The 27,875-nt window shown below is 36.0% G+C and overlaps 1 protein-coding gene across 1 annotated transcript in view; it reads right to left on the minus strand.

Moving 5' to 3' along the window:
- HUWE1 (HECT, UBA and WWE domain containing E3 ubiquitin protein ligase 1) overlaps positions 1-27,875 on the minus strand; it is a 1,068,888-nt gene that overhangs the window by 570,519 nt on the left and 470,494 nt on the right. The window contains exons 48-50 of the mRNA XM_090396304.1: positions 23,558-23,721; positions 21,571-21,860; positions 16,522-16,629 (exon numbers count right to left, since the gene is read on the minus strand). Coding sequence (XP_090252430.1) covers positions 16,522-16,629; positions 21,571-21,860; positions 23,558-23,721 — 562 coding nt within the window. The remainder of the gene's footprint in view (positions 1-16,521; positions 16,630-21,570; positions 21,861-23,557; positions 23,722-27,875) is intronic.

A 27,875-nucleotide genomic window follows, 5' to 3' on the forward strand; every position in this document is an offset into this window, starting at 1 on the left:
TTTTTTAAACATTGTGCATCGAGAATTCATCCCCAGGGGCCAGACAGTCAATAGCGAGTTCTACTGCCAGGTTTTAAGGAGTCTGAGGGAAAACATTCCCCGAAAGCGACCGAGTCTGTGGCACACAGATCCGGTCACTTTCGGCAAATTGAAAAAACTGGATGCTCCATGACAACAATGCACCCTGTCACTGAGCTCTTCTCACACGTGAGCTTCTCGCCAGAAACAACATGATCTGTGATCTCACTTTCGCACCCACATTACTCGCCAGATTTAGCTCCTGCAGACTCTACCCTCTTCCCGAAGATAAAGATCCAGCTCCAAGGTCGCTGTTGTGATACCACTGCTGAGATCCAGTGCAAATCGCAAAAGTTGCTTGACACTTTTTACAATGTACTTACATTTATTTAAAAAAATCATTGTTTTTTTTTTGCTTTGCATTGAGTTCAATGCTTGACCTGTTTATTTAATACCATGTACAAAGTGGACACGGAGAGAGTCCAAAATCTTATGTTAAATGTACACGTGGGGGTGCTTAAGGGTCAAAGCTGTATAACTGAGAGGAGACCTCAACATAGCCTTTAAAGGAATGCGGAGAACCAACCAGGGCTTCTGAACTAATGTCCAATCCTCACCTTCTCGTGGTGCACCCTGTTGGGTATCTACTTTGATACTGAACAAACGAGAATGGGCTGGCAATTTGGGATTTAGCCGACCAAATTTTATTCTTAATGGTTAAACCAAAATAAAAAATGATGGTACAACATGATAAAATTTCATGCTGGCTGGGGTGTCGCCCGGTTAAACAAGGCCCCCGTTGTTTTCGCCAAGGGAACCAGGGCGAACAGCGAAAAGTCAGCTACTGGAACAAATTTGCAAACAAACTGAAAGAAAATGAAAGAGTTTGAGAACAGGAATCAAACCTTGGAGATTCAGTGGCAAACTCTGAAGAACACATTGATTGATTCTGCCAGAGAGGCATGTGGCGAGGTTGTATGCAAGGATAAAAAAATCAGAACTCCCTGGTGGACACAGGAAGTTAAAGAGTCAGTGAAGGAAAAGAAGAAAGCATATAAAAGTTCCTGGCAAATAAGTCAGCTTTTACTCTTAAAGAATACAGAGACAAATGTAAGAAAGCTAAACAGTGTGTAAAACTAGCTAAACAAAGGTCATGGGAGGACTTTGGCAAGAATATAGAAAATAAATATCAAGAAGGTGGCAAAATATTCTGGAGGTTGTTGAAGAAGCTTAGGAATGGAGGGAAGAGTGCTGTAAAAGGAGTTAGAGATGATAAAGGTGACATGAAAACAGGAGAAAGAGATATCCTTGAAGTATGGAGTAATTACTTTAAAAAACTGCTAAATGAAACAAGCAGTGATGACAGCACAGTGATAAAAAACACTGACCAGACATGCAGTCAGGAATACATATCCATACTTGAAGTAGAAAAAGCCATCAAAGGCTCGAAATGTGGAAAGGCATCAGGAGTAGATGATATTCGACCAGAAATGCTATAGTACGGTGGTATAAAAGTCTTACAGTGGCTGCACTGCATAGTTCAGAAAGCCTGGACAGAGGGACGAATTTCCAAAGATTGGAATAGAGCTCTCATAGTACCCATATATAAAAAGGGAAATAAAACTGAATGTGAGAATTACAGAGGTATATCTCTACTGAGTGTTCCTGGCAAGATCTATGCAAGTATACTTGAGAAACGGTTGAGAAGAATTGTGGAAGAAACGCTTGGTGAAGAACAAGCTGGATTCAGGCAAAATAAAGGCCTGTCAGGATCAGATCTTCACTTTACAACAAATAGTCGAGAAAGCATGGGAATGTAACAGTGATCTGTATTTAAGTTTTGTCGATTTGTAAAAGGCATATGGCATGGTGCCAAGAGAGAAGCAATTCAATACGCTGCAGTTATATGGTGTAAGTGGGGCATTATATCAAGCAAAACTTAGTCTTTATTTGAGTTGTAAGTCACCAGTTAGAATTGAATGAAGTACAGGAAGATGGTTTAATGTTAAATCTGGAGTGAGACAAGGATGTACATTATCCCCTCTGTTATTCATTATCTATATGGATCATATTATGAAGTGGTAAGAAACATGATATCAAAATTGGAGATGTTAATGTCAGCTCTTTGCTTTATGCAGATGATGTTATACTTCTAAATAAATCCACTACAAGTCTGCAAGATTCTCTGACTAAATTGAATAGCTGTTGTATTAGATATGGTATGAAATTCAGCAATAAAAAGACAAAGACAATGAAAATAGGCAGAATCATTGAAAATGTCAACTGTGTTGTGAATGGAGAACCTGTGGAACAAGTAAAACATTTCAGCTACTTAGGCACGATTTTTACTGAAGATGGTAAATTAAATATAGAAATAGACAACAGAATCAGCAAAGCTGGTATGGTGGGAAGTCAATTGAATAAATTGATATGGAATAAGAGAGACATTAGTCGGAACACTAAATTAGCTGTATACAAGACAGTGTTCAAACCAGTTTTAACTTATGGATCTGAGAGCTGGGTCAGAAGTAAAACACTTGACCAAAGACTAGAGACCGCAGATATGAGAGTCCTGAGAAAGATTAGAGGCGTGAACAGATGGCATCAATGGCAATATCATATTAAAAATGAGGATATTAGGAAAGAACTTGACATTGTCAGTATCCAGGAATGCATTAGCAGAGCTAATCTCAGGTGGTATGGTCACTTAAATAGAATGGGAGAGGAAAGATTAGCAAAACAAGTGTTCTCTGCCAGGTTGGCAGGAAAACGACCCAGAGGAAGACCAAGATATAGGTGGATTGATACGGTACAAAGTGCCTTAGACGATAGAAATATAAGATCTGATAATGTTGGAGTCTTGACAAGTAACAGACTGATTTGGAGGAAAATTGTAGATAATAAGTTAGTAATGATGTAATTTTTTTCATGTAGTACTATCATATCCTGTACACCCCTTGAGGGTACATGGCAGGAATTTGATGATGATGAATGCACAAGTGTTCCGGCATGCCAATTTACACGTTGAAGAATTGTCATCTTTGTACCGAAATACATTTTCTGTCTTTTTTCTCCATGTTACTAAATGGATTATCCACCACCGCAACATGAAAGCAACTTTCACATGCTAAATTACGTTGCTGAAATTCTGCAATATCAATTCGGACTGTGAAAGAAAAATCACGGCATCGCTCATCACTACAGTACTGCTGCATGCAAACAAGTCACCGTGATGGCGAAAACGAAACTACAGCCGAAAGCAACGCCACCTGAGAACAGAAATGCACAGATGTCCGCTGAAATCTATTCATAAATCGGTATTGCCACCAAGAAAAAAAAAAAAACCGCAAATCACGGGAAATAACGTCCATATCAAGTTGTTAATGGCGGGAAAACAATACATCGTGAGAACAGATCTTAAAACGGGACCAACAGAAAATGATGTAAATTGCGGGAACGTAAAAACGGGGTTTTACTGTATATATCTATATATAAAGATGAGCCAAAATTTGAAACTTTTTATGTCACGTTTTTTTGTCTTACCAGTCCGGAAATAGGGGGGATTTGCAGGAAACCCCTTGTGTGTGTGTGTGTGTGTGTGTGTGTGTGTGTGTGTGTGTGTGTGTGTGTGTGTGTGTGTATATATAAATAAAATGATTATGTAAATACATGATTAATATTTTTAAATGGTTGTTTAGAAGTAAAGTAACACTTGACCTGGAACAAAAGAGATTTCCTTTCTTGAATACTGAACAATGGCCTATTACATATTTATGCCAATAATGATTTCAAGATAAAATCATTCAATTTGTTGCTAATACTTTATTGATGAGTGCTCAGAAAAACAAAAAGTATAAATACTACTGCATATGGAGTCAATTAACAGCCTAGAAGTTGTTAAATAACTCCAGAAGCTGAAGATCTCAACATAGAAAATATAGAGGGAGTGGATAATACAGGAAAAACAAATGTAAACCCACAATATCAGTTCCTTTTGCTATGATAATATGAAGATATCATAATATGAATTATAAGAACAAAACTGGAGCACTGATACTGCAGAGAAGAGAAGAAAACTGGTGAAATCCTCCTATATAATAATAATTTGCTGGTTTATTTAAAACAAAAATCAGAAAAAGGAGACCTCTACAACTTTAACACTAAAAGAAGAATACATTTCGTTGAGAGGGAAAATTAAAAGAATAATGTGGAAAAGTATTAAAATGGACTGAATAGTCTATATAACTATATTTCAAATGTTAATATTAAATTCTAAGTCACTTAAGTATGATACATGAATATTTCTTTAGTGGAAATCTTCATATATCATATTAATAACATGGAAAGAAAAAAACAGCACTTCTGAATTAACATTCTCATGATGTTCCACGTACAACCACATTTCCATTTAGATAGCCAAATTATATGATGATGAGCCAATGATGGTGAGTGAGGAGGCATACGAGAACGACAGGAAGCCAAATCATGTGAGAAGATATTTCTATACTAGCTATTTCATCATTCTTAACAAAAATTGGATTTATCATAACCAACGATAGCACATCTCTTCCAATGTTGTGAGCCTCTAAATGTTTTTGTGCAAAGTCGTGATCCAGTCAAATGTCCGGAGTGCCATATTGTGTGTTAGCTGATGAATGGTGATTTTTACATATGCTTCGTAGCACCCTTTGGTGATGTTTGATGAGTCTGGTGGGTTGTCCACTGTGCTAAGCACTTGCAGTTGATTTCCTGTGCTTCCATCTCAGTATGGTATCACTGACTGTTGACCTGGGACAGCTAAATTTGTCAATAATTTGGCAAACAGACAGGCCTGCAATGTGGCATCCTATCACAATGCCTCTCTCAGTTCACAACTCTGTCAATTCCCTTCTCGCTGCCATTTCACCTGTACATAGTTGCGCTGACTTGGGTTCATCATATTCCTACAATTAATACTGGCTACAAACTCGTGACTGATTACATGGCACAATGCATGTTGCCCACAGTGGGATGTCCACTAACTTCTTTCCAAGCAGTGTATATCATGGAAGGAAAAGCGATCACTACAGTTCAGGAAATGTTTGAACGCATTCCAAATGTCATTAGGTCAAATAGGGTGGGTGTGAAATGAAAGAATGAAGACGTGAGGAATTCAATTTGCAAGAAGAAAGCATTATGGAAGCAGCACAAAAAAAAAGAAAGGTAGCTTATAGGCCAAAAGGAATCCTAGGAGGTTCCCCCCCCCCTCAATATGTGACTAGTACAAGAAAGAATGATTATGGAAGGATGATTATGATTGGCAAAATGGAAGAATGATAACCACCGAGGACATAGTAGAGATGTTGAAGGAGCAGTTCATAAAGGTATTTCATCTTTTCGATCGAAAGTAACATCATGCAGAATTTGGGAGCAGTGGAAGGGAAGCATGAGGCACTGATGATGAGTGAGGAGAGGTATACAAAGATTGAGTAAACTTGATGTCAATAAAGCAGTAGGATTTGATGGTATATCATCACATATCTTGAGGGAATGTTCCATGGAGTAAACTACAGCTTTAACTTATCTCTGTAACTTGAATCTGACTTCCCCAAGTTCAGAAATAGCGGAAAGAGGGCAAAATTTTTCTGCTTTGTAAAAAAAAAAAAAGGGGGGAGGGGAGATAACACTAAGGCTTCAAATTACAGACCAATGTGTTTGTTCGGAATTGTGGTTTCAGGGTTCAGAATTTGGTTGATGACAATAACATTTTCTTTGTGGACAGAATCTGTTTGTTTGGAATTGTGGTTTCAAGATTCAGAATTGGTTGATGACAATAACATTTCCTTTATGGACAGAATGCATTTCCTAAAGGAAGATTGTATTTTAACAATGACTTAATATAACAAGGTGGAAGGGTTCGCTGAATAATGGAGAAGCATACACAGCGATATATTTAGATTTTGCCAAAGCCTTTGATAGATTATCACATGACAAGCTGGTAATTAAAATAGGATAGATAGTAGACTAGTGCACTGGATTAAAGAGTGCCTGTCTGATAGATATCAGCAAGTTGCATATGGGGGAGCAATATCCTAGAGGAGGAGGAAAGGAGTGCCCCAGGATTCTGTTTTGGATTGCCGTTTCATTTGCATGTAAATATTGAAAGGACTTGAATGGTGATATACAGTTGTTTGCAATGATACAAAGTTTGGCAGAACTATGAGGAGTACAAAACATGTTGTAGCCTAGAAAGAGGATTTAAATAGACTTCCTGAATAGGATTACCTGTTAAACATAGCAAAGTGCAAGGTTTTACAGTTTGGAAAGCACAGATCGGATTCAGTATATAAGACTGGTGGGGATAAGGATCTGAAATTTCTTAGAGAGATTTTGATAAAATTCTAAGGACAGCATAGCCAATTATAAGAATGATGCAGAAAACACTGACATGTAGGAGAGAAGATGTTATAATTCCTGTGTAAAGCTTTGTTCAGACTGTGTGTGGATTTTTTGGTGCAGACAAGTGTACAAAAGAATGATGAGATGTTGGAACAGGTTCAGAGACAACTGACTAAGGTGTGTTTTCTGGTCTCTGGAATGTAGAGTACAAAGGCAGATTGAGAGAATTAAAATTGCATTCTTCTACTTTAGAAGAATGCATCTCATATATGTCATTCCATGATTTTTAAGCTCTGATATCAATTCATCTATTAAAAAAAAAAGTAAATACCATTCTGATAAACATCTAGATTAAAAGTAATCCATGAGGTGTTACCTAATCGTTATTCTCTAATGGTAATGCATGCACATAATATTTGAAGGAATGAATACAGCACAGAAAAATAATTAAATACAGGTTTAATCTTATATTTTATGCCACAAAAATAATATAATATAAAATTGCACCAACAGAAAAACACACAAAACAATATGTGGAATACGTTACATTAGAACCTATAGTCCTATGAGAGTCATCCTCTATGGATACTGGTACACAGTCTTGGCTGTAGGGCAGGAGGCCTAAGAATTAATTCAAGGTACCCAAGATTTGCTAGATCTGACGGGCCATAGTTGTGGCAGCAGACGTACATTTTCCAAGACCTTGGATACCACGTACAGAATCAAACAGGGAAAAACTTCTGAAATTCACCCGATACACGGGGGCGCTTAAGGGTCAAAGCTCTATAACTGACAAGAGACCTCCACATAGCCTTTAAAGGAATGCGGAGAACCGACCAGGGCTTCTGAAGTAATGTCCAATCCTCACCTTCTCGTGGTGCACCCTGTTGGGTATCTACCCAGATACTGAACGAACGAGGATAGGCTGGCAATTTGGGATTTAGCCTACCAAATTGTATTCTTATTGGCTAACACCAATATACAAAATGATGTTAAAACATGACAAAATTTCATGCCAGCCGGGGTGTCGCCCGGTTACACAAGGCCCACGTTGTTTTTGCCAGGGAAGCAGGACGAACAGCGAAAAGTCAGCTACTGGAACAAATCTGAAAACACACCAAAACTCAACATCACCAGAGTTAAAGATTGATACTATCAACATAAGAAGCCTGAATAGCAAAGAAATGGAGCAAGCTGAGGAATTAGATAAGTACCAGATCGACATAATAGGGGTGACTGAAACAAAAAAGACCAAAACTGGTGAGATCTTTTTGAGCAATAAATACAAAATGTTATATTCGGGCAATGACAATCAAGGAAAAGAAGGAGTAGCCATGGTATTCAACACAAAATACGAGGCTAATCTTCTTGAATGGCAGTCAGTCTCAAGTAGAGTAATCTGGGCAATTATGAGAATGGGGAACTGGACAATGAGACTTATTTGTACCTACGGTCCCACAGAAGGTTCTACTAAGGTAGAAGTGGAGGAATTTTTTGACGCTTTAGAAAAAGCAACTGACACAATGAAAAAGGAAAAGTTGGTCCTTGTTGGGGAGCTAAATAGCAGAGTAGGAAATGATTGTGAGACATACAAAAATATTTTGGGAAAATTTGGAGAAAAGAGCAAAGCTAATAATAATGGCAAATATCTGTTGGATTTCTGCTCAGGACATGGACTGGTCATTACTAACACCATGTTCCAACATAGAAATGTGCACAAATTCACATGGAGAGAAGAGGCTAGGAATAAAAAAAGTTTCATTTACGGTGTTATTGTTGATAGTGATGTTTTCTCCTTGGTGCAGGACACCAGACTGTACAGAGGATTTGAAATTGGAAGTGATCACTATTTAGTCTTAGGCAGGATAAAATTGAATTTCATATTGAAAAGAATAACATGTAAGAAAGTTTAAAGCGAATATAAGTTGAGCAGCTCTCAGATGTGAACTATAGACTAAAATACAGAAGGATTATTGAAGAAAAAATGAAAGAGTTTGAGAACAGGAACCAAACCTTGGAGATTCAGTGGCAAGCCTTGAAGAAATCCCTGAATGATTCAGCTAGAGAGCATGTGGTCAAGTTGTCTGCAAGGATAGAAAAATTAGAACGCCATGGTGGACACAGGAAGTTAAAGAGGCAGTGAAAGAAAAGAAGAAAGCATATCAAAAGTTCCTGGCAAATAAGTCAGCTTGTGCTCTTAGAGAATATAGAGACAAATGTAAGAAAGCTAAACAAAGCTCATGGGAGGACTTTGGCAACAACATAGAAAATAAATATCAAGAAGGTGGCAAAATATTCTGGAGGTTGTTGAAGAAGCTTAGGAATGAAGAAAAGAGTGCTGTAAAAGGAGTTTGAGATGATAAAGGTGGCATGAAAACAGGACAAAAGATATCCTTGAAGTGTGGAGTAATTACTTTGAAAATTTGCTAAATGAAACAATAAGTGATGACAACACAGTGATAAAAAAAACACTGACCAGACATGCAATCAGGAATACATATCCATACTTGAAGTAGAAAAAAAGCCATCAAAGGCTTGAAATGTGGAAAGGCAGCAGGAGTAGATGATATTGAACAAGAAATGCTGAAGTATGCGGTATAAAAGTCTTACAGTGGTTGCACTGCATAGTTCAGAATGCCTGAACAAAGGGACGAATTCCCGATGATTGGAGTAGAGCTCTCATAATACCCATATATAAAAAGGGAAATAAAACTGATTGTGAGAATTACAGACGTATTTCCCTACTGAGTGTTCCAGACAAGATCTATGCAAGTATACTTGAGAAACGGTTGAAAAGAATTGTGGAAGAAAAGCTTGGTGAAGAACAAGCTGGATTCAAGCCAAATAGAGGCTGTCAGGCTCAGATCTTCACTTTATGACAAACAGTGGAGAAATCATGGCAATATAACAAAGATCTGTATTTAAGTTTTGTCGATTTGGAAAAGGCATATGACAAGTTGCAGAGGCTATTCAATACGCTACAGTTATATGGTGTCAATGGGGCATAATATCAAGCAATACTCAGTCTTTATTTGAGTTGTAAGTGAGCAGTTAGAATTGAAGGAAATACAGGAAGATGGTTTAATGTTAAATCTGGTGTGAGACAAGGATGTACATTATCCCCTCTGTTACTCATTATCTATATGGATCACATTATGAAGAAAAGTGGCTATTAAACATGATATCAAAATTGGAGATGTTAATGTCAGCTCTTTGCTTTATGCAGATGATGTTATACTTCTAAATAAATCTGCTACAAGTCTGCAAGATTCTCTGACTAAATTGAATAGCTGTTGTAATAGATATGGTATGAAGGTCAGCATTAAAAAGACAAAGACAATTAAAATAGGCAGAATCGTTGAAAATGTCAACTGTGTTGTGAATGTAGAACCTGTGGAACAAGTAAAACATTTCAGCTATTTAGGCACGATTTGTGCTGAAGATGGTAAGTTAAATATAGAAATAGACAACAGAATCAGCAAAACTGGTATGGTAGGAAGTCAATTGAATAAATTCATATGGAATAAGAGAGAAATTAGCCAAAACACTAAATTAGCTATATACAAGACAGTGTTCAAACCAATTTTAACTTATGGATCTGAGAGCTGAGCCAGAAGTAAAACACTTGAACAAAGACTAGAGACCGCAGATATGAGAGTTCTGATAAAGATTAGACGCATGAACAGATGGCATCAATGGCAATATCATATTAAAAATTAGAATATGAGGAAAGAACTTGACATTGTCAGCATCCAGGAATGCTGGCAGAGCTAATCTCAAGTGGTAACTTAACAGGTAAGCCTTCCTAAAAAGATGAAGGGACACAAATATATCTACCAACAAAGTTTTAAATAAAATTTCACTTTCTGAAGCTCTTCAAATCTACAGATGCACTAGCTTTGCTTTCTTTCAGAACAGATTGCTACTTGTAACTTATTGGCTAATAATGCAGTTATTAGCAGATAAGTTCAAACTAAAGTATTCTCAACCTGGAATTTGAAGTATCTTCTTAGATATTTGAGATAAATCTGCAGGTAAGAATTTGAAATAATAATAACCACAATGCCAGCCTCTTCAAGTTTTCACAAATATTTTGTCAAAAAGCCAACAGTCAGCATCCTTAGCCTCTGTCATTTTGCAATAGTACTTTGCCTAGTTCAGATATCATGTTGCATATAGATCACCTCTTCAGCAACTTGATTCCAAATACTGCCAACATTAACTCAAAGTAGATAACTTGAGTTTACCACCTAAAAGAAGTCTAAGACTCAACTCTATGCTCTCCATGAATTATGCAAAGATATGGTAATTACGAGCACCAATAAGAGTCATGTTACTGTGATCCTCAATAACAGTAATTACAATCTGAAACTGAATATGTTCCTCAGACCTGCACCACAAGCAGCTAAACTATGATCTCAGGAAAAATAAATAAATAAATAAAAAATAAAAAAAGTCACACTTTAGCTACTTGAATTAGTTAAATTGAAAACTTTTAGTTCTTCCACACCCATCTCAACCTCCCAATATGGTTTGCCTAAAATCAAATCCATAAACACATTAAACTTCTCTGACCAATAGTAGATGCTACTGACTCACTTCATTTTAACTAGTCAAACAGTTAGCTAAATACTCTTAATATAAAATATTAAGTGGGTAGAATATAGTAAATATTAAGTGGGTAGAGTAGGTGGGTAGAATATAGGCCATCCATATTTTTGAGATTTTTAGACAATTATTATTTTTTAGATTAGGGTGATTTTTAGGAATTTCATAGGCCCTATTAAATTTGCATTCATACTATATTTTGGTCTGGTGTAATGAACAAGTAGTTTTCCAGTCAATTGTGTGGAGAGATCGGAACATATAAGATGCCTTTGAATTAATTAACCACCCTAACAATAACAATAATGGCCTAAAAATCACAAGAATATGTATGATCCCCATTCTATCCACATAACCATTTGTTCTAAAAGTTGATTTTAAATTATAATTAGGAATATTAATCCAAGTTCTTAACACTACATATCTAAATTATTGGTTAGGTCACCTGTATTAATTATTAATATGAATTTGGTCTGAGGATGCAATAAATAGGATACAGCTTTGATGTAGGATTTTTCCCCACTAGAAATCAGGCCAGTAGAATAATAGTCAATCAAATCATTTTCATTTTGGCATACTTTTTGAAACATGCTTCTCTCACTCGCTCTTTCTGGGTGTGTATAATGTGAAGTTCAAAACATCAGGAAATTCAAATAATTATTTTTAACATGGTCGTAGTCTCTAAAATTCTAATGAAATAAAGTAGAGTAATAACATTTTCCTTATTAGGTTGTTGCAGGATGATTAGAAATGGAATAATTTATACATACATCAAGACACTTCTGTTTCTAATTTCTCTGTTATCAGGTTATGTAGATATCTGATTGAGTCCTTGAGAGAAGTCCTGAAACTTCTGAGAATAAAATATTCTATATCTCAAAGGGATTCTTAGTTTTCTACCCGAGATTCCCAGCCACCAAGACTTGCTCGTGGCCATAATCTGACACCATATAACACCTAGGGTTACCCTAGATGTTATATGGTGAAAGAAGACTTAGAATTATGTCCTTCCTAACAGAAGGGTGCTGAATGATTCCTGATGGGACATTCAGAACCCCCCCCCCCCCTCCCCAAAGCAGTGGAAGACTAATAGAATGCAGCAGAATACAGTGAAAATGGCAGCAGGGTGTTGGTTACCAGTGAAGGTAGTGCAGAAGATAGCAGAATAAAAAGGCTAATGAGAAGAAGAGCAATGAACATAGGAAGAAAAGCACAGAAAAAGGCAAAGAACAAAATATGCCAGTACCACACTATGAAATGTCATGAACAGACACTGAGGAATCTAATTTGCAAAACATGCTTCAGACTTAGGGGTGCTTAAGGGTCAAAGCTGTATAACTGAGAGGAGACCTCCACATAAACTTTAAAGGAATGCGGAGAACCGACCAGGGCTTCTGACCTAATGTCCAATCCTCACCTTCTCGTGGTGCACCCTGTTGGGTATCTACTTTGATACTGAACGAACGAGGATGGGCTGGCAATTTGGGATTTAGCCGACCAAATTGTATTCTTATTGGTTAAACCAAAATAAAAAATGATGGTACAACATGACAAAATTTCATGCCGGCTGGGGCGTCGCCCGGTTAAACAAGGCCCCCGTTGTTTTCGCCAGGGAACCAGGGCGAACAGCGAAAAGTCAGCTACTGGAACAAATCTGAAAACAAACCCCAACTCAACATCACCAGAGTTAAAGATCGGTACTATCAACGTAAGAAGCCTGAATGGCAAAGAAATGGAGCTAGCTGAGGAATTAGATAAGTACCAGATCGACATAATAGGGGTGACTGAAACAAAAAAGACCAAAACTGGTGAAATCTTTCTGAGCAATAAATACAAAATGTTATATTCAGGCAATGACAATCAAGGAAAAGAAGGAGTAGCCATAGTATTCAACACAAAATACGAGGCTAATCTTCTTGAATGGCAGTCAGTCTCAAGTAGAGTAATGTGGGCAAATATGAGAATGGGGAACTGGACAATGAGACTTATTTGTGCCTCTGGTCCCACAGAAGGTTCTACTACGGTAGAAGTGGAGGAATTTTTTGAGGCTTTAGAAAAAGCAACTGACACAATGAAAAAGGAGAAGTTGGTCCTTGTTGGGGATCTAAATAGTAGAGTAGGAAATGATTGTGAGACATACAAAAATATTTTGGGAAAATTTGGAGAAAAGAGCAAAGCTAATAATAATGGCAAATATCAGTTGGATTTCTGCTCAGGACATGGACTGGTTATTACTAACACCATGTTCCAACATAAAAATGTGCACAAATTCACATGGAGAGAAGAGGCTAGGAATAAGAAAAGTCTCATTGACTATGTTATTGTTGATAGTGATGTTTTCTCCCTGGTGCAGGACACCAGAGTGTACAGAGGATTTGAAATTGGAAGTGATCACTATTTAGTCTTGAGCAGGATAAAATTGAATTTCATATTGAAAAGAATAACATGTAAGAAAGTTTTAAAGCGAATAAAAGTTGAGCAGCTCTCAGATGTGAACTGTAGACTAAAATACAGAAATATTATTGAAAAGAAAATGAAAGAGTTTGAGAACAGGAATCAAACCTTGGAGATTCAGTGGCAAACTCTGAAGGAAACATTGATTGATTCTGCCAGAGAGGCATGTGGTGAGGTTGTGTGCAAAGATAAAAAAAGAACTCCCTGGTGGACACGGGAAGTTAAAGAGGCAGTGAAGGAAAAGAAGAAAGCATATCAAAAGTTCCTGGCAAATAAGTCAGCTTTTACTCTTACAGAATACAGAGACAAATGTAAGAAAGCTAAACAGTGTGTAAAACTAGCTAAACAAAAGTCATGGGAGGACTTTGGCAAGAATATAGAAAATAAATATGAAGAAGGTGGCAAAATATTCTGGAGGTTGTTGAAGAAGCTTAGGAATGGAGGAAAGAGTGCTGTAAAAGGAGTTAGAGATGATAAAGGTGACAGGAAATCAGGGGAAAAAGATATCCTTGAAGTATGGAGTAATTACTATGAAAAACTGCTAAATGAAACAAGCAGTGATGACAGCACAGTGGTAAAAAACACTGACCAGGCATGCAGTCAGGAATACATATCCATACTTGAAGTAGAAAAAGCCATCAAAGGCTTGAAATGTGGAAAGGCAGCAGGAGTAGATGATATTCGACCAGAAATGCTGAAGTATGGTGGTATAAGAGTCTTACAGTGGCTGCACTGCATAGTTCAGAAAGCCTGGACAGAGGGACGAATTCCCGATGATTGGAGTAGAGCTCTCATAGTACCCATATATAAAAAGGGAAATAAAACTGAATGTGAGAATTACAGAGGTATTTCCCTACTGAGTGTTCTTCGCAAGATCTATGCAAGTATACTTGAGAAACGGTTGAGAAGAATTGTGGAAGAAAAGCTTGGTGAAGAACAAGCTGGATTCAGGCCAAATAGAGGCTGTCAGGATCAGATCTTCACTTTACGACAAATAGTCGAGAAAGCATGGGAATATAACAAAGATCTGTATTTAAGTTTTGTCGATTTGGAGAAGGCATATGACAAGGTGCCAAGAGAGAAGCTATTCAATACGCTGCAGTTATATGGTGTCAATGGGGCATTATATCAAGCAATACTTAGTCTTTATTTGAGTTGTGAGTCAGCAGTTAGAATTGAAGGAAGTACAGGAAGATGGTTTAATGTTAAATCTGGTGTGAGACAAGGATGTACATTATCCCCTCTGTTATTCATTATCTATATGGATCACATTATGAAGGAATGTGGTATTAAACCTGATATCAAAATTGGAGATGTTAATGTCAGCTCTTTGCTTTATGCGGATGATGTTATACTTCTAAATAAATCCGCTACAAGTCTGCAAGATTCTCTGACTAAATTGAATAGCTGTTGTAATAGATATGGTATGAAGGTCAGCAATAAAAAGACAAAGACAATGAAAATAGGCAGAATCATTGAAAATGTCAACTGTGTTGTGAATGGAGAACCTGTGGAACAAGTAAAACATTTCAGCTACTTAGGCACAATTTTTACTGAAGATGGTAAACTAAATATAGAAATAGACAACAGAATCAGCAAAGCTGGTATGGTGGGAAGTCAATTGAATAAATTCATATGGAATAAGAAAGAAATTAGTCGGAACACTAATTAGCTGTATACAAGACTGTGTTCAAACCAATTTTAACTTATGGATCTGAGAGCTGGGTCAGAAGTAAAACACTTGACCAAAGACTAGAGACCGCAGATATGAGAGTCCTGAGAAAGATTAGAGGCATGAACAGATGGCATCAATGGCAATATCATATTAAAAATGAGGATATTAGGAAAGAACTTGACATTGTCAGCATCCAGGAGTGCGTTAGCAGAGCTAATCTCAGGTGGTATGGTCACTTGAATAGAATGGGAGAGGAAAGATTAGCAAAACAAGTGTTCTCTGCCAGGTTGGCAGGAAAACGACCCAGAGGAAGACCAAGATATAGGTGGATTGATACGGTACGAAGTGCCTTAGACGATAGAAATATAAGATCTGATAATGTTGGAGTCTTGACAAGTAACAGACTGATTTGGAGGAAAATTGTAGATAGGAAGTTAGTAATGATGTAATTTTTTCATGTAGTACTGTCATATCCTGTACACCCCTTGAGGGTACATGGCAGGAATTTGATGATGATGATGATGATGCTTCAGACTTAACAAAATACAAGGGATATTTGAAAAGTTTATGACCTGATATATAATGGGCAGATCTATTTAAATATGGAGAGAGGGGTTAAGTGAGTAAAATGATCTTCTTGCAGTGGATAATTACTGAAAGCAAACAAGACTGGTGAAACTACAGGATGTCTCAAATGAATGGGTACACCGTATCCTAACACAAGGATATAGTATATCAAAGGTGTCTGCAAGGCAGGTTCTGCATTTGACATGGGAACAAAAACATATTGAATGTCATTTGAAAGATCATTTGGAGCATTTCATGAAAAATCCAGATATTTTCTGAGGAAATTTGTGACTGCTGATGAGATGTGAATCCATCACTACAAACAACTGAAACATCCCAAAACATCACCACCAAAGAGAACAAGGTAGATCACCAGAATCCGACTTTTCTAGATGAAAGGATTTTCTGGAATTATAATGTTATAATATAAATTAATTATTTTCCAAAGGATCAAATCGTAATCAGAGATCACTATATTAATCTTCTACAAAAGTGCCATTAAAAAAATAATGAGATAAAGCCAAGAATGGCAAACAAAAAAGGTGCTATTTCATCAGGACAATGCATCAATTCACACATCTGCAGCTACATTGGCTTAACTTTATAAAGTTAGATTCATACTGTTTTGAAACATTTGAAAATACTTCAAATATGAAATCTCCAATTGATTAAACTATGAAAGTATTGTTTATTTTAGTGAAGTAGTTTGTCTTTAAAAAAATGAAGGTTTCAAGACAATAGAATATTGAATGTATGTAAAATTATATCCATTTAATGAAATACTTAGGCCATGCTAATAAATTTAATAAATAAATATTTTTCACCTTCACTATCAGTATTATCAGCACTATCCACAGTGGCTTCACCATATGCAGTTGCAGTTTCTGAAGTACTTGTTTCAGTGTTTCTTACACTGGCTATGCCACCAACACCTAATCAACATAAAAAAAATTAATACAGTGAAAACAATTTCTCTTATAAATAATGTTTATAAAATTTATGATATTATATGAATATAGTGGAACATTAACTACAAAATAAAGTTCAAGAAATATTTATTCTGTGTGGAAATGACTTTAAATATTCACATAAGGTTCTTCTTCTCTTCCGTCTAAGACGGGTTGAGTCTTCTCTTGAGCAGGATCTTCCAGTCTTCTCTATTCCATGCTGTTCGAAAAAGTTCCTTATATGTTCTTAATTTCAGCCAGGAAATTCTTGGTCTTCCAGCTCTTCTTTTTTCAGTTGGAAAAGTATTGATTAGGACGATAGGAAGTCTGTCTGCATCCATGCGTACAGTGTGCCCAAACCATTTCAGTTGTTGTTTTCTAATTTTTTCTATTATTGTCTTTTTATATAATAGTTCTTGTCTGACTGTGATGTTTGTTTTCTTTTCTATCCAACTTGTTCTATTTATTTTTCTTAAGCATTTCATTTCAAATGCCAGCAGTTTTTTCTCCTCTCTTTTTTTTTTGACTGTCCACGCTTCTGCTCCATAAATGACTGTTGGTATAATTATTGCTTCATATAATTTGATTTTGGCTTGTTTCGATATCTTGTTTGTTTTCCGGATTTTCTGTAATTTTCCCATGGTGGCCCATCCTATCGTTATTCTGTGTTTGATTGTTTTGAGTTCATCTATTGTTTCTGTTAGTTTTGATCCAAGCTATATGAAGTTGTCTACTTGTTCTATTTGTTCTCTGTTTAGGATGGCTGAGATGGTAGTTCTGTTCCTTCCTATTTTCATCACTTTTGTCTTTTGTATATTTATTGTCGTGTCATATGTTTTACAGGTTTCGTTTAGCTTGTTGATCAACTTTGGTAGTTCATTTGGGGTTCTTGCAAGAAGGAGAAGATCATCTGCCTATTTGATATTATTTATGTTTAAACCGTTGACATTGATTCCAGGCTCGTTGTCTATTGCTTTCCTTACAATTTCTAGATATATGTTGAATAGGCATGGGGATAATGGGCATCCTTGCATTACTCCTTTTTGGATCTCTATGGGTTCTGTTGTGAGTGTGTCCTTTTTAATTAATGCATTTGTCTTGAGTAATATTTTATCAGAAACTGTATTAGGTATTTGTCTATTGCTTTTTCTAGTAGAATTTTAAGAAGGATTTCTCTGTTGATGTTATCGAAAGCTTGTTTAAAAGTACACAAAACAACAATATAGTTCTTTATGGTCTTCCCAGACGAGCTCTGCTAGTTGGTGCAATGTGAAAATTTGGTCTATTGTTGAATAGTTTCCTCGGAAACCAGCTTGTTCTATGCCTATCATTTCTTCGTAGGTGTTTTTTAATCTACTTTGTATAATTCTTATGAATATTTTATAGGTGTGAGGGAGTAAATTGATTGGTCTGTAATTTCTGCAGTCTCTTTTGTCTCCTTTCTTGTATATTGGGATGATCTTTCCAGTTCTCCAGTCATCTGGGATCTCTCCTGTTTGTAGTATTTTATTGAATAGGGTTGTTAAATATTCTATTGATATGCTGCCTCCATATGACCACAGTTCAGTAGGGATAGTATCAATGCCTGGTGCTTTATTGTTTTTCATCTGTTTTATTGCATATCTAACTTCTTCTTGTAAAATTTTTGGGTGATCATTATTTTCTTCTATTGTTGGCATTGTAGTTTTGTTTCCTTGGTGGAAGATAGTCTTAAAATGGTTTGACCAGATTTTTCTTATATGTTCAATATTCCCGGTTTCAGTCATCTTGTTGTTTATCATTGTTACTGCTTTTGCTGAGAATTCCTTTGTAATTTCTCTTACAGTATCATGGAAGACTTTTAGGTTGTTTTGTTGGTATGCTTCTTGGCATTTCTTAGCTTTTTCTTCTAACCATTTTTCTTTGGCTTTTTTGCATAGGTTATCAACTTTATTTTTTAGAGCTCTGTATTTTTCTCTATTCTCTTCATTGTTTTGTTGGTTTACAAGTATCTTGGCCTCTCTTTTCTCTTCTATGGTAGCTATGATTTCTTGGGTTATCCACTGTTTGTTTATTTTGGGTTTGGAACCTAGAGTGTCTTTTGCAATTGATAACACTGTTTCTTTTCCTTCTTCCCAGTATTTTCTGCTGTTCTGTAAGATGGAGGGTTTTAATTTCAAACACATCTGTTCTAAAAATCGACTTTGCTTGAGCTATCTTTTAGTTCTGATAGGTTGATGTTTTCTTCTTTTCTGATATTATTTTTCCTGTTGAATTTTATCTTTGCTTTGGCAGTTAATATTTCCGTGGTCAGTGTCAAAATCAAATATTTAATGCTCGTACATTATTTACTGATCTTTTCCATTGTTTGTTTATGATGATATAGTCTATGCAGTTCTTTATATTACCATCTGGGGATGTCCATGTATATTTATTATTAGGGCATTGATAGAACAATGTGTTTGTAATCATTAGATCGTTTGCTTTACAGAAGTGGAGTAATTGTTCTCCTCTGTCGTTAAGCTCTCCGTATCCAAATTTCCCCATCACATCTTTTTTGTCTGCTGTGAACTGTCCTATTTTAGCATTAAAATCTCCCATCACTATCATAAGTTCTCTATTTTTGGGATTATCTTTTTCCTGTTGTAGTTCTTCATAGAAATTTTCTATTTCTTCCTCTGAATGGTTACTGTCTGGTGCATATATTTGGATTATTTTAATTGTTTGACCTTTTTCTTTTGCTTGAAGTTTGGCTGTTATTATTCTAGGAGACTGGGTTTATGTCAAGTACTGAGTGTGTAAGTTTCTTTTCAATTAGTAATGCAACTCCCTCTCTGTGTATGTTATCTTTTCTTCCTGAGAAGTACAGTCTTCCTTCTGGTAAATCCATGAATCCATCTCCGCACCAATGTGTCTCTGATAGACACATAAGGTTAGCTTATTAAAAACTAGCAGATTACAGCATTTTTCATCATAATATGTTGTTTCCATCCAGGAGGTCGACTGCAGGTGTAAGGAGAGTGGGGCAAGGACCCTTCTCTTCAATATTGTTGAAAGTATTAATGCTGTATCCGTGTGTTCACAGAGCTGTTTGCCTATTCTGAGGGATGAAAAAACCAGATTTGCTGGGTGAAAAACCTGGAAAACTCTGGTTTAAGAGAGAGTTGAAAATAATTACTTAAGGAATAAAGACAAATATATGGGAATGAATAATTGTATTTTGTGGATTTCTTATGTGCAAGTTCCTGTTGAGAAGTTCATGTCTCTTTACCATTATAATTTTTACTTTTTAGTAAGAAAGCTACATTCAAATTGATGGTTTGAATGTATCTTTCTTACTTTCACAATACAACATGAAATTCAATTTTAACCTACTCAAAACTAAATAATGCTCTTCCTATTTCAAATCCTCTATACACCCATGTCCAGAACCAGTGGGGAAAACATCGCTTTCAACAATAAGATAATGGGTGAGACTTTTCTTATTTCTTGCATCTTCTCTCCATATCAACTTGTGTACATATGTATGTTCGAACATAGTGTCAGAAAGAACCAGTCCATGCCCTGACAGAAATCCAGAAGACATTTATTATTATAAGCTTTGCTATTTGCCTCAAATTTTCCTAATCTATATATCTGGTAATCACTTCCAACTCTACTATTTACATCTCCAACAAGAACCAACTTTTCCTTTGTGTTTCCAAAAACAATGCCTCAAAATATTCCTGTTTCTTCTTTAGTAGAAACTTCTGTGAGATCATACACACAAATAAGACTCGTTGTCCAGTTCTCCATTCTGATATTTTCGCACATCCCTCTATTTGCTAGAGCCTGCCACTCAAGAAGATCATTCTTGTATTTAGAATTGAATACTATAGCTAATCCTTGTTTTCCCTGATTGTTAATGCCTGAATATAATGTTTTCTATTTGTTGCTTAAAAAGATCTCACCTGTTTTTGTCTTCGTTATTTTGGTTATACCCACTATATCAATCTGGTACTTATCCTTTTCTACTACAAGTTCCATTTCTTTCGCCGTTTGCCCTGGTTTCCTGACAAAAATAATGGGAACCTTGTTTAATTGTACAAACAGTTTGCAATGTGATTTAAGCCAATACAAATAAAATTTGTTCAACTAAATTCCAAATTGCCAGCATTTCCTAGTTCCTTCAGTATCCAGTTAGATATCTAATGGTGCACACTACAAGATGAGGATTGGATATTATGTCAGAAGCCCTGCTCAGTGATCTGCATTAACAGGGAGGTTTCCTCTAAGTTGCCATCTTCCCTAAAAAATCGAGCCTAAAAAGCTGAAATATTTTACTTATAGGATCTACATAACGGAGATAATCTGTGTTCAGAGATTTGATCTTTTCATTGGTTAAACTATGAAATTTATTTTGGCTAAACTATAAAAATTTCAAGCTGAATTTATTACACCTGTTCAGATTTAGACCGAGAATCCTGGTGATTGGATTATTAATAACATGGTAATAACCGTTTTCTGTTAATATGTGAATCAACTTGAGTCATAATTGGTCAGAGATGTAACCACTTATACTTCAGAGCAATTTGATGTAAAGTCAGCTGGATCATGTAATCAGCATAGCTATGGAATTACAGCATTCTCTGTAGTATCCAACCTTCGAATTACATTCTTGCTGTTAGATAACTGAAGAATAAATATATTTCATGTGCAAAATTTTTGTTTGCTCATGATTCTTTGTAAAATATAACTTGTCCAAGTGAATATCAATACAAGGAAAGCTATTGTTTATGTTAAATAAAGTAAGTGATAGAGTGGATGATCAAATCAGTTAATTTGCCATATTCAGCTGGAAAAGTACATCTTCTGGTGTTAGATAATTTTTCCCTTAAAAAAAAAATCATATTTTGGGTCATTACAAAAAATAAAAATAAAATAAATCAATGATTAATCCCACCATACCTTCAGAAGCCTGAGCAGCAACAGAAACTGCAGCATCCTCTTCCATTGCTTCAGGTGCAGATTCTTCTTGATTTCCAATTGCATTTGTAGAACTTTTTCCTCTTGCTGAACTTTTACTTCCTACCTGACTGGTTGGTAGGTTCACAATGCGAGATAGTGTCTCCAATGGCTTTAAAGCAGAGTTAACAGTAGTGGCCATGTGGGGACTAGAGAGGTCAAGATTATGTGGTATTCTAGCCAAATCTGTTACAAGGCCTCTACGTAAAAGAACTCTAACAATGTTGTTCATGCTGCAAGAAAACATTAAAAGGGAACTCATACTTCAATTCTCTTGAAAGGAAATGTGTGAAAGCATACTGTAATATCATAAATGAGAAGTACTCTTGATTATTGCTTTATTATAATTTTTCAAAATTTTAGATTTTTAAAAAAATTCTGCATTGCACTTAAGTACAATGGCTTGAAGTACTACTGTTTTCTATGAAAAAATGGACAATTGTTTTGCAGTACCATTTTTCTAGCACAAGTAGATTTTCTTCTAAAGATTTCTCCTACTGTATGTAATTTCTCTGGGTTCAAAAACAAAACATCCATTATGTTCCAGGGCAAATAAGTGGTGTGTGTTCTATATACACCCTATTTTATCCAATACCATTTTTATATAGGTTTAATGAAACTCCTGCACATGAAAGATTTCTGCAACCTTGTAGTACTTTTGTACTGTAGGTGGGAAAAATTTCTCTTCTAGATTTTTGGTTAATTGTTAAATTTTATTTATTTGTTATTAGATGCAATAAACTCCAGGGAGTGCCAGTGGAGGGAGAGGATCCTTAGAGGAGTTTAATGTGTTTTTTAATTTTAAAGGGAATTTAAAAGTGGCATTAAGATTATAATGATGTGGGATTCTATCAACTGTTTTCTGATAACCCTTTAATGTAAGGGCTAGCTATGGTTTTACTGTAATCTATATTATTTTTTGATGAAGTTTTATGAAGAACTTTATTAACAGTATTTTTGATATATTATTTATATTGTATTGCTAATAATTTTTAATGCTGGAGCAAATTGTTACAGCTCTGTTTTTGAGCATTAATGACTCCAAATTTTTGTCAAGGGTAGTGATGCGAGTTAGCATGTATATGTGTGTGTGTATATATATGTATAGGCTTGTGGTAAACAGTGAAAGATAGACAGCCTGAGGCTGTCACAGCTTGAATCATCACCTAGCCAAGAAATTAGTGTCAACACTCAAGGAGTTGGTAGGTCATTCTCTCTCCTATATAAAGAACACACAAAACACCTCAAACAAAATTAAAAACAGAACACTCAGCAAAGATGATTTATTATTCAGTTTTGATTTTTTCCCTTTTCACAAATGTGCCAATCAGTGACAATTCTTTTCCTCCAGAACAAATTTCCACCCGATATTACGGCTCTCTTTGGCCACATACGTTCTGCCTACTTTATGTGGCAAAGAAATTTTACCTACAAAAAGAAGGTACTTCGATAGGCTTATGACTATCCTCCAAAGCCAATTATAAACTTTTATATGGATGCTTTTCAGCAACGTGCTCTTGATTCCATTACTCTAAAACCTAGTTTGACTTAGATACATTGACAATGTTTTTGTTATCTGGCCACATGGCCACCAAACACATTCCTTAGCCACCTGAACAAACAACATGAGCACATACAATTTATTATTCAAATTGTAAAAAAATCAGAACTCACTCCCCTTCCTGGATAAATTGGTCACATGTCTTCTCTCAGGCAGTCTATCCTTACTTAATTGATAATAAATAATAAATTTATTTCAAATTAAAACTGCTCAAAAATTATTTCATGAATTTTTAGATGTGGTGACCACCTGGGATACGCTGTTGACTGATTCATGAAACCAACATCAATAATTAACATACATTGAACATTATTTCAAAAGCAAAATACAACAATATTTTATATATGAAGTCTAAAAAACTGATTTTACCTATTTTGCTGATGTCTGAAAGTGCTTCCTAACTGATTCTGGGAAGATGATGCAGCAGGACATGATTCAATCATTGTGCTAATCAGACCTGTCAATGCTTGGATACGAGCATGCTTGTCACTACTTTCAGGTAATGCCAGAGCTCGATGAAGGGCAGACTTCACCTATTATAAAAACAAAAAATTAAACATACTAATCTATAAGAAATTTTATACCCCAAAAAATAAAACCACCTCGAAGAGTAGCAAAACACCACTGAATTCTACTTATGCAATCATTATTATCCTGAATTCCTAATATGCACTGTCACAGGATGTGTGCAAACAAACAGCACAACATCAAAAGTCAAGAATCAACAGTTTTAAGAGCTTGCTACTGACAATTTTCTTCAAAATTTACTTATTTTCTGCAACCTTGAATAGTCTGAAAATCCCATTTTAGCCTAAAAGGCACTGTTATGATCTGGAATTTATACTTTCTTCACTAGATGGTTTAACTGACTATATCATGACATTAGCGCTTGAATTAAGCATACAGTTGAAAAGTAAACAACAAAATATCAATAAATAAAATAAAAAACCCAACCTATTATTATCTGCCCTGAATGAAAAGATATATATAAAAAATATTTAATCCCTCTTGAATGTTATCATTTTCCTTTCTGCATGATTAGATCATCGTTACGGAGAATGAGCTTCGAAGATCACAGTACTGTGACACTTTACTAAGCACAACATTAGGTTCAGTATTTAGGTCATCTTCAGACGACTTGAAACATCTCGCCCGAGAATGGTACAGTGTATGGGGAAACAGATGAATAGATCTAAACATCATGATGTATGTGGATGACATATGAATCACACCAAGAATGAAATAATTAACTGATTGATTTGGGGCAAGGACAGCAAAAGTCATACTGCACAAGGACATTGATTAGAGCAGTATGCAGGGTGTGAATAGGTAAGTAAATAAATAGTTACAATGATAGAATAGTGAATAGTATAAAATATATGTACCAAGTTTTTAGAAGATAAATGAGTAATTAAAATGTACAAAGTTCTGTACATAGAATGCAGTATCTACATACACTGGTGTCCAAAACATTAGGATAAACGCCATTTCAAGATTACAACCACAAATTCATACAAATCAGTTTGTATAACTGGTGATACTGAGTAGAGAGTGGGGGTATGCATTCAAATTTTCGAATCACACAGTCACATGGATATCGCACTCAGTAGAAAGTAAAGCCCTGAAGAAGCCGGACAACCCCGTTGGCGAAACTTGTTGGTATTAGATGTTTATAAATCATGGTCAGCTTCGAAATCAGAAAAAAAAGAACATATAGGAGATATTAATAACAACAGAACAGACAACTCAAGTCCGGCCCATCATTTCGCAATTATTAACCATACCATTGATTGGGATAGCAGCACCATGCCTTACCTAGAAGATTTCCATCGTAGAAATTTCAAAGAAGAAGTTGTAGTCCTCCGTTCTGGAGAAAATCTTAACAAAAACCAGGGAATGATAATAGCCGACATATGAAAAACCTTAATAAAATCTTGTAGTCTGCCAGAGTTTAATTTTGCTGAAAACTACAGAATGTGCTCTCATAACAGTGACTAACACAACATGTTCCATGCATGTAATGTTACGCGTTCTGTTTTAATGTTTAATTTATACGATAGAGTTACCCCATTTGAGTTATTTCTCTTGCCATTATAAGCCCTGAAGAAACCAGACAGCCCCATCAGCGAAACTTGTTATTAGATGTTTAAAAATCATGTTCAATTAAAGACCGATATATATTTCAATATAATTAGTAAAAGGCTGAGTTAGGCAATTTGTGTTTGAAGGAAGCTCTTTTCTTGAAAGAATCAAATTGCAAACTTGAATGCCTTGCAATGTCAGAGACATCATGATTTCACGTGGGGAATATTTAAAACCTTATTGGAATTACCAATATTGCCAGAATTTGAAATCTCACAAAGCATTCTATTCAGGCTGTGGGTAGCATTTCAAACCAATGGATTGTGTTCCAGATGATTACTAAGAGGTTGCCCTCACTTTACCATAGAGCATGAAAACAGAATTTTGGTTATTAAAACAAAATGTAATCAACGCATCACAGCAGGTTAGCTTGTAAATTAACTCCATTTAAGCACCGGTACATGGATATCTCAACAAATAGCAAGAATCTGCAACAAGAAGACATACAACATGCCTGAAAGCCTTTATCCATAGCTAACCACAGAACAATATTTTCACTATGTTATATCCATAAAAATTAAAAATGACACTTATGCTCAATGTACTGTTTACAGATGAGTCATTTTAGTCTTTGTTCTGATTCTAAATGACATTTGAATTGTGTTTAAGTGATACTGCTTTTGCGACAATGTTCTTCAAAGGAATAGATATGGCAGTGCTCGGATCATGATGTGGGGAGGCTTTATGTTTAACGAATGAACGGAGCTACAATTGCTTAAAAAGTGAACTGACTGGTGAACGATACTGCAACAAACTTCTTCAATGTCGTTTTGGATTATTCCGTGGTGTTGTAGGTAAAGAATTCATTTTTATGTATGATAATGCCAAATCACATTGTATACAAGCAGTGGACATAATTGTGGAGACCAAGGATATTAATCAAATCAAGTGGCCTGCACACTCCCCAGATCTCAACCCCATAGAACATGCTTGGGATGCAATAGGGAGATGCATTGCTACTCCCTATTGCGAGATGCATTGCTACTCTCTATTGCATTCTCTCCAGAAAACAAACAAGGCCTTATCTTTGCCCTGAAGGAGGAGTGGAGCAGTTTGCCTCAAGTACTCCTGAATCACTTGGTGCTAAGTATGGTACAATGTTGTGAGAGAAGCATCGCATTTCACGATGAACATATTCCATACTGTACCTTAAATCCTCAACTACATGCTTAGGAAATCTGTAACTTTTGCCAAAAACATACAGCAAATTTTTTTGCAAAATATAATTTATTAATATACTGGCAATAAATTTATGTCCACATCTGGATGTAGTCATGAAAACGTTTTTCATGTATAGGTAAAAACGTGGTACATCCTTAGTTTTTGGACACCAGTGTATATATAAATACACAATCAAATGTCTTTGAATAAATTAATTAATGATTAATACATCTAAATAAATCATTGTTTTTTAGTATGGCACTGTACTCCAGGAAGTAGCTGAAGCTAGAGGTTTAGGGGTGGCAGCAGAGTTAAAAATTTAGAGGACAAATTGCTAAGAATGCCCATACAATTACTGGGCTAGTGAATAATGCATTCACAAGTAGAGATAAGGAAGTTGTTATTCCTCTTTATAAGGCCTTGATGCACCCAGATCTGGATTACTGTACTCAAGTCTGGTTCCCTGGGTTTCTTGGGGATGTGGAAGCCATGGGAGAGATTCAGAGGTGAGTGGCCTGTGTCCTATGAGGATAGATTCAAGATATGTGGATTGCAGAAGTTAATTGATAGGACAAAAAGAGGGAATACGATAGAAACATTTAAGTTGCTCAAAGGGTTTTATAGGAAAGATGCAGGGGAAATGCTTGAACACTTGGCTACAGGGATCAGAACAAGGGGTCATCCCTGGAAGTTGATTCCGAAATTCCGATTGTAGCCGAAAACAAAGTACTTACCACAGCTACATACAAGCCACAAGTGTGGTTACGCTATGTAGATGATGTGTTTGCCATCTGGCCACATGGACAAGACACTTTGGATACTTTTGTCACCTACCTAAACAGCCAACACCCCAAAATTCACTTCACAGTAGAAAAAGAATCAAATAACTGTGTACAATTTCTTGACACATTAGTCACCTGCCTTTCAGATGGATCACTATCTTTTTCTATTTACAGAAAGCCTACACACACAGGAAGATACCTGCATTTGGAGTTCAGTGGTCAGTGGACTCTGACCACTGAACTCCAATACCTGCATCATACGTTCTTAGCCAACGGCTACAATCCCTACAAAATAGATAAAATACTACATAGGCCCATTTACTCTGCCCTCCCCTAATACACAAGAATACACCATGACCATTTCTATTCCCTATATCAGAAGTACATAGGAAAAGATAGCCAAATTATTGTTGAAACATGGCCTTCGCACCACTTTCAAACCTCATGTCAAACTGGCAACTCTGATCTGCTCGCCCAAGGATAAACTTCACCCTTGAGCACACCCAGGAGTATAGGAAGTTCTGTGCGACTGTGACTTGGCCTATTATGGGCAAACAGGAAGATCAGTGAACATCTGCCTGGAAGAACATGAAAGATACATT

Source organism: Typopeltis vanoorti, chromosome 1 (genome assembly GCF_054136105.1).
Source record: "Typopeltis vanoorti isolate ZY-2024b chromosome 1, IOZ_Tvanoo_1.0, whole genome shotgun sequence".
Classification (NCBI taxonomy): domain Eukaryota; kingdom Metazoa; phylum Arthropoda; class Arachnida; order Uropygi; family Thelyphonidae; genus Typopeltis; species Typopeltis vanoorti.